Below are 8,414 nucleotides of genomic sequence, written 5' to 3'. Positions count from 1 at the left end.
CAGCTTTTCGATTTTTTCTCTTCTCTTATACATGGAAATTAACAAAAGATGGTGATGATGATGCAGCCGTGCAGGACTGCGTGCGCGCGCCACGACCTGCTGCTCTGCGTGCGCCATCCCGCACGCACGTCAGGTTGCGCCGCGCGCGACGCGGCGGACACTACTGGGCTTCGACGTGAACACGCACGCCTCAAGCCTTACAAATAACGCGCTCAGCCTGGAACATGCCGTGCTGAGCTCTCGTACTCCTTCAAACTTCAAACTGAAAACTATAACACATGCATACATGACCAACAAAGCACCAAAAGAAAAAACAAGTTTAAAGCCCAAAGATCACCGCGATGGCGGCACTCACCACGGTGCCCGCGATCTGCCTGGTGAACGTGTCGAACCCGTCACTGCTCCGCGTGTTCCCGCGCAAGCTCCTGAGCATGCTCTCGATGCTGGCGTCGCTCGGCCGAACGATCTGGGCGCCGCCGACCCGGTTCTGAGAGGCCGACTCCCAGCTCAGGCGAGCCATTTTCTTCATGCACGCCAAGTGCAGGTCCACGGCCTTGCCGTCTAGGTAGGTGCGGTACGCCCAGAAATTGCCGTTGTTTTTGCTGCACATGCCGCACGGCCGCGATGCCTTCTGGCGGCGCTCGAAGACGCGGGTGTCCTGGATGACACACTCCTTCAGGCTCGCGCAGCAGGGGTGCAGGTCGCGGTCCTCCTTCTTGCAGTGGTAGACGAAGCCGCTTGCTTCCTCGCCGCAGGCGTCGCATTTCGTTTTTTGGTCGGCGGCGGGCGGTGGCTCCTTGAGGAACTCGAAAGTGAGGTCGCCGAACAGAGGATGCTTCAGCGTGTCCTCCGTAACGGCGCAGCATGTGTGGAGGTCGAAGCTGTTGCCTCCGCAGTCGCAAGTGTACCTGCGCCCGTAGCCGGGCTCCTTGCAGCCGTCGCACCTGAAGAGCACGTCGTCGGTTTCTGTCAGCTTGAGCTTGCGCCCGGAGTGGATGATCTCCGCCGGGGGGTTCTCGTACAGCCTCGTCATGACTAACAGTTGCAGATTATCAGATCGCCCTGCAAATCGAGTAATTAATCGGCAGACAAAGTTAAGATACAGAGCTCATCATATCATCGCATGCATGTCTGACAACACTTATCTCACTGCTGTGCTTGTAACTCTTTACGTGCAAAGCCATAACATGGAGAACTGTATGTAATAGCACTATAGAAAGAGATCAAAGAAACATCTAAAGATAAGATATTGCTCTCCCTCCGTTCTCGAATGAAAATAGGGCATTGATGACAAGCAAATCAGCTAACGATATATATTTAAGAACGGAGGTAGTATGCGATATAACTATATAAAATCATAAACTTTATGTTGTTACCTGATCCTGATTGAGAAGAATAGATAGCAGGTCAGTTATAGGCTTATGACTAAGAAGCGACATGCCTCTATTTATAAACATCGTATATGTAGGCTTTTATCAAGCGGTCTTCTGTCAAGGCGTGTATTTACTCGGTACTACGAGGTTGACGAGTTGGTGTGAATCTTCCCTGCGTGCGGGTATCTTCCTTGCAGTGTTAGGCACAGTGTGGATCGACGACTAATTCCATTTCCTAATGATAAGAATATATATTGATTTTTTGTATATAAGATTTAAGAAATGCTTTTGCAAACGACCCATGGTTATTGATCATCTTCTTTACAGCTTTCTTAAGTAGCACGCTAAAGGGATTATTCCATAGAGTTTTATTTGCTAATTGGTAGTTTCATTGGTAATGTTATTTGGGTATTCTTTGTTGCTAATTTCTTTTCACCCATCGGGGATACCCAAATTAGAATAAATGAACCCTTTGGCACTTGAGAAAAAAATTGTAAAGAAGTTTAGCAAGGCTTGGCCATTTGAAAAAAAAGAACTAAGGAAATGTAAAACACATTTAGTCATTATGAAAACACAAAATTAGCATTACTAGTTTCATTGTGAAAAAATGATATAGTATTACACAACTCTTCCTATTCAAATAAGTAAATATAAAAATATATTTCATAATATATTTCATAACGAATCTAATTATACTCAAGTGGATATGCCGTAAATATTATTGATCTTTTCTATAAATTTAATAAAACTTAAAATAGTTTAACTTAGAGAAGATCATAATGCAGCCTTATGTCAAATTATTATCCGACGCCCGGAAAATTCAAAAGCCTGGCCTGCCTCGGAAACTTCTGGAAACGTCACGCCTGGCAGTGACTGTTTTGCTTACTCGTCCAAGTCGAGAGACGTGGTGTCGAGGCTCAGCCCAGCCGGGCCGCAAGGGCAAGGTCTATTTCCTCCGGGCTTTGCACAAGTCAGTCGTCTGCAGTAGCATTCGGAGACCGTTAACTGGTCAGCCGGTCGCCTTGGAAGCCGTGATTGGAAGCATCGACGGCTGTCGAGTCCATTGCTATCCTGGTTGATCTGGTCGTCTACTCCGCGACATGCATATACAGCCCTAAACTATTATTTTTTCCTTTCTAAACACTAAGCTATACAATTTGACTAGTACTCAATACGTGGTGCTTATAAGTATTTTTTTGGCGCAAAACTTATAAGTATTTTGGCCAAACTCGATCATAAGTACTTATACTTAAGGTAACTATAAGTATACATGTGTTGTGACATGAGAACCTCGCATACAGTTCGCACCAAAATGCTGTGCTGGTGCTATTGCAGGATCCAGAGACTCCGATCTTGTGACTGGAAGTTCTAACTTTGGGCTGAACCGCTGAATGATAGTTCCGGATATGCACAAGCCAATGAACAAACGCTCATCCGGGAAGGGTAAGCGCATGTTAGGCTGCTATAGCATTAACACGACGGCATCAATCATTGTCATAAAGGAATGGAGGTTCCTTTTGAGACCTCCACATGAAACTACATAGAATTCTAGGTGGACACTCTATAAAAAAAGGAGAAATACTAGAAATTCTCTCAAAAGCAAAATATATGGCCATCAATTCGGTAGACTCAAATTATTATAGCCATTGGATCTATTATGTTTTCTAAAGAATTACCCTCCTCTGCTATTATGAAAGCAGCCTAAAGGAACCCCTAAATCTATGTATAAATTATCCACATTTGCCATTATATAAATAAATTAAAGTAAACTTCTAATTTTCATCTAAATTACCCACTTATGCCATTATAGATAATAATTTAAAATAACCCTAGAAATTTGCATCTAAATTTCCCATTAGTAACATTATAAAAATAACTTAAAGTAACCCCTTAAATTTGCAACCAAGTAACCCGCATACACCATTATTAAAAATAACATGGGGTAATCACCTTCATTAAAAATACACCATAAGGTACACCAATATATAATTCTAAATTATTTATTTATTACACTGTTGGTATAGAAAATAATAATTAATATATACTCATGATGTGTTCACCATTTAAAAATATAGCTCAAGCTAATGTCTATTAAACAAATTTAAGCGCATACCTGCTATGCAAAGTGAAAAAAAGAAAGACTGTAAATGCAGATTAAAATGTTATAGAGTAATTAATAACTAAAGTCTACCACGATGGGACGAAGGTAGTAACTATATATTCACGTGAGTATTGTGTTAGAATATTTAACAAATAAGAGAGAGTTCAAGGAAACTATTTTGATTGTTCGATATGTGCTCTTATTTTCAAGAGAGAGTTCAAGGAAACTATTTTGATTGTTCGACATGTGCTCTTATTTTTTCAATTGGAGACTCGGTATCAATTCTCACTAGACGCGCTAGGTAAAAAAAGAAAAATTTTAGAAAAAAAATCATAAACATCCAGGCATCAATACTGTAGAGTTCAATTAGAGCCATGGGTTTATTACATTTTCAAAAACATTACCCAACATTATCATTATGAAAATATTTTAAATTCAACCCCTAAACATATATCTAGATTACCCACGATCCGCCATTATAAAAATAATCTAAAGGAATCCCATAACTTTTATCTAAATTACTAGTTGATGGTCCTTATAACCAAATTCAACCGCCAACTCCTGTATCAAATAACTTTATAACAATTACCAACTTAGAGATAGGAGCTTTATTCTAACTATTTCCACAAGCTTTGGTAAAATGTTGTATACAGGAATCCATAGGAGAAAATGGGCTTACATGAAGAAGAAACATACAACACAACAATCTACACAAACCCAAGGGAAAGAAGGGTCCACATGACAGGGCAAACCAGCCCAAACCGAAGGCAGACCCGAAGGCCCACCAGCCAAAGGCAGTTGCGGGGAGGTGCCACCAAGGGTCGATCGAACCCCTGGTTCGGCCGAACCTAGACGGCTTCCTCTCGGCCCTATCCTCCACATGTCAACCCTTGGTGCCTCCCCTATGTCGTTTGTAGAAGATTCCCTGCATATTCTTCCCAGGAACCGCCCCTACTCACCTATATAAGGAGGAAGAGAGCCCCTTCATAGAACACAAGAAGAGGAGAAGAGATAAGGAGGACTCTACCACTAAGCTTACTCTTGTAGTATAGGATAGGGAGTGTGTGTTGACGGCAGTTAGCGCGCCAATTTGTGAACCGCAAGCGCATGGATCATCGTAGCTTTTCCCTTGGAGTTTTACATCCAAGGTTTATCAATCCGTGGATCGGCAACGAACTGACAAGGGTTTTCTGTCTAGTCTAACAGATCTATCCTAACATGAAGCATAGATTGCATATGAAGGCAAACTTATTGTAAAGATTGATAGCATCGATCCAATTTTTTTGACTCCCAACCCAATTTTATTTGCGCAATCCCGGCTAGAGCTTGAGCTTTGCCTGCTGCAGCCGCTAGTTCTATTTGGAGCTCCGCTCCCTGCACTTGCAGCTCGTCCGTGTGGAGTTTGAGATCCAAACTTGATGACATCGGAAGCCGCTCCAACGGTCCAACCCTGACGCCGCCATCCACGCAGGATCCGACCTGCTCGACGCCTGCACCGATTCATGGTCCCCTTTGCTGAAATCAAACCTCGCCACTCAATTTGCTCCTAGCACCCCGATTTGGGTTGCCGCCACGGCAATATGCTCCGCCGCCCCTCCACCGCTGGGTCTGAGCTCCTCCTATCCCGCCGCTTGCCGCCCTCATCGATGGGTTGCAGGGAGGTGGAGGCTCGCCGCCCTCGCCGGCCCGCACACTGCACCGCTCCTTGGCCGCTCCACCCGCCCGCTGCCCCAATCACGTACGCCCAAATGATGCTCTTGATTTGCATAAAGCCGCAAAGTTCCTCTTAAATCTCCAGATAAAGAAAATTGTCCTTTTAATGCTAAACAAAATTCTGCATCTCCTGGCCATACAATCTATTCAGGTCCCTTTTACCATCACTACTGCTTTTTCAGCCTTATTCCCTATTGAACACATCTACAATTAGAAACCACCCCAGTAGAACACTGAGCAATTCCACTTCACTACTTCAGTCAGTCAGGCTAAGGTGAATTCAGTGAGAATTTCTATGTTCGTTCATTAGTCTCCCTTCAATTTCGATCGAGTAAGGTTATCATCATCAAGTTCCATGCCGTCATGTGCCCCAATCCAGGATAGTGAGAACCATCCAAAGATCAACTCATCAATCTTGGAGGCGCCATCGATCGGGCAGATCCGTTGGTGTCATCGTTTGTGTTGGTCATCCATTTCCTCACCTATCCATTCGGAGCACGAGCCTCGCCAGTGACGGGCACCATGCCATGAGCGCGCCGATAGGCCTGACGGAGGCGGCGCGAAGTCGGACCTCCTCGGCCCCTCGCACACGTGTTGCGCGCACTCCTGCCAGCCGTGGCTGACCCCGGCCGCCGCCGCCGCCATGCCGCGGGGGGGCCATCCGACGCAGCACCTCCAGCACCACCTCCCCGGGCGCGCGCCGCCCCGTGCCGAGCTTGACCCACCCAAAGTCCGAGTCTGCTGCCTGAAGCGTCCCCACATAAGTAGAGACTAAATGTGATACAAATACCAGTCCCAGGAGGCTGATAACACATTTATTCGACAGATAATTCAGTTACCGTACAACTCCCGAGGGAGTGGGCGTGAAAGCCACGCAGCGATAAACAGTAAATAGATAACGGCGGCTAACCAAGCGACTGCCAAAAGACAGCACTCGGGACTACACGGCAGCAGCAGCATCTTGGGCAGGGCAACACCACAGGCAGCGTCGGGTGCGGACACAACCTCTACTCGAGGTCTTCTGCGACGAACTCAGGGTCTTCCTCTGTAGCAATGAAGCAAGGGTGAGTACTAACGTACTCAACAAGTCCAACCCCATCCACGGAGGGGATACAAGCAAGATTATGCACAAGTATAACAAGGATAGGCTAGGGTTTATTTTGCGGAAAAGCTAATTTTTAACACATGCAGGGGATTGTTTTCGAAAGGATTTTTGTAAAGTTCCCTTTAATACCCGAAATACTGAGTGGGGTTGATCCTACACAAAGGATCCAACTTTTATCGCTATCGGACTCCCCGTCCGTCATAGCGCACGGCACAACTGCCGGACTCTTCTGAAATTCCACACACACACTCACACACACACACACTCTTGACATTCTTACCCAAACACTAGTTATGTGACCAAGCCGTAATTCGTCCAATTCCGTGGACACGGCTACCCGGATAGGTTTTCACTCTGCAGAGGGTGTACACTTTTCCCACAAGTAGGGTACCGTAGCGCAATCACCTTAGTGACGGTACGGATCCTAACAAAGCCATTACCCACCTTAGCTAAGACTGGCTAGTTCTCACGGAACACCCAAGGGGTCCACGGCTCATTCAGGAGACCGTAACCGGGACTCAAGTCACCAAGATCTTAATCCTTTTCCGTGGGTTCCCGTCGCTCACCAGCACTCCTGAGGACTAACCATCCAGCTAGTGGGATTCATGCTAAGCCGTTGCCCATACAACGGTCGAGTGGTTGCACGATAGTGGAATTAGGCAAGATGACACATTAACTCAGTCCTTAATTACGACCGGATGGATATCTCCCAACATTGCCCAACCACCAAGGTACGAGCACAACAACTGGGCATCCCACACAAGGAACACCCATCCATCCCGTCCACACATTTCTTTTCCCGAACCAAAAGCCATTATTCTTACTTGGACACACACACACCTTAATTTCCCGAATACACCACTGTAATAATGTTTGCATTTGAGTAACAGGTTTCCTAAGCGTTCCAGCGGCGGTTATCAACTAAACAGAGCGAGTCATATTTAGAGATAAGCATAGGACAACAAGGAATGTTCATAACAATCAAGGGGTGGCTATCCAACCATGTCTTGCGATAAAATAATATGCATTTTGTAAAACAGGCCAATAGGTTGTGTTTGAAAAACTAGGTATTAAGTATGCATCAAAAGGGTGAGGTTGGACTTGCCGTCTTCAAAGCCTTCCGGGAGTTCCGGCTCGCGGTACTGGTCCTCGGGCTCGGGCTCGTGGTCAAACTCTTCCTCGGGCTCCTCCTCAGGCAGTCCACGATCTACGGCACACACAAACAGGCACACGAATAAATAAAAGAGAAAACGATTTTTAACCGTGAGCTCCGAACAGGAAACGCGAACGGAAAATAGGTAGAGGGGTTATTTTTGGGAAATTTGGATATGGATCGGCGAAAGTATTCTGGAGGATGACGTGGTAAAATTTGGGCTTAATTGGAGGGAGTTTGGCGCATGAAATGACGGGTTAAACAAGGATTAGGGGCTTAAACGGCGGTTTAGGACTGATTTTGAATAAATCAGGGACCTATTTGTAATTATTTTCGGAGGTGGAGGGGCTTATGTGTAATTTGGGGAGACTTGGGGGTCGGATCTAAAACCAAAGGAAATCTTCTCCTTCTTCTCCAGGAACTTGGAGATGGAGGGAGAGAGGGAGGGTGGGCCGGCGGCCGGCCGGCCGGGCGGCGAGCCGGGGGCGGCGGGCGGTGGAGGAAGAGGAGGGGGGCCCGTTTTGCCCCTCACCTCGGGGGGAAATGGAGAGGAGCGGCCGGGCGGCGTCGTCCTTCGGGCGGAGAGGAGGCGGCGGCTTGCGGCGGCGGCGGCGGCGGCGATTCAGGCGGCGGTTCCGGCGGCGGTGGCGAGTTGGGCGGTGGGGTGCGGCGGTTGGAGCCCGGCGGGGTGGCCTTTTATAGCCCGGCGGCGGGTAGGGGTCCGGTCAAGGGGCGCCGGCGGTATGGCTCGGTTTCGTGCCGCTTGGGGCCGGCGGCGGCAGCTTGCCGGCACGGCACGGTGGCGTGCCGGGGCGGGGAGGTAGGGGCCGGGGCGTGGCGTGGGATGGTGGCGCGCGGGGCCGGGGCGGCCGGTCGTCGGGGCGGCGGCGCAGGTGGCCCGGGGCCGGTCCGGGCGCACGGCCCGAGGGGCGGCGTGGTGGCACCGGCCGGGCGCGGGCCCCTGGCGTG

At 47.8% G+C, this 8,414-nt stretch overlaps 1 protein-coding gene across 1 annotated transcript; it reads right to left on the bottom strand.

Annotated features, from left to right (window-relative positions):
- Positions 1-319: 319 nt before the first annotated feature.
- LOC111257712 lies at positions 320-1,033 on the bottom strand. Its single transcript, XM_022827753.1, has one exon. The coding sequence runs from the start codon at positions 1,031-1,033 to the stop codon at positions 320-322; it is 714 nt and encodes a 237-aa protein (XP_022683488.1).
- Positions 1,034-8,414: the final 7,381 nt, after the last annotated feature.

The sequence above is a fragment of the Setaria italica genome, chromosome VI, assembly GCF_000263155.2.
Source record: "Setaria italica strain Yugu1 chromosome VI, Setaria_italica_v2.0, whole genome shotgun sequence".
NCBI classification, from domain to species: Eukaryota; Viridiplantae; Streptophyta; class Magnoliopsida; order Poales; family Poaceae; genus Setaria; species Setaria italica.
The sequence above is the reverse complement of the archived record's forward strand: the minus strand, read 5'-3'. Positions and strand labels throughout refer to the sequence as shown.

Coding starts and splice junctions, on each gene's coding strand:
- LOC111257712 (XM_022827753.1), bottom strand. CDS start 1,033: ATGACGAGGCTGTACGAGAACCCCCCGGCGGAGATCATCCACTCCGGG.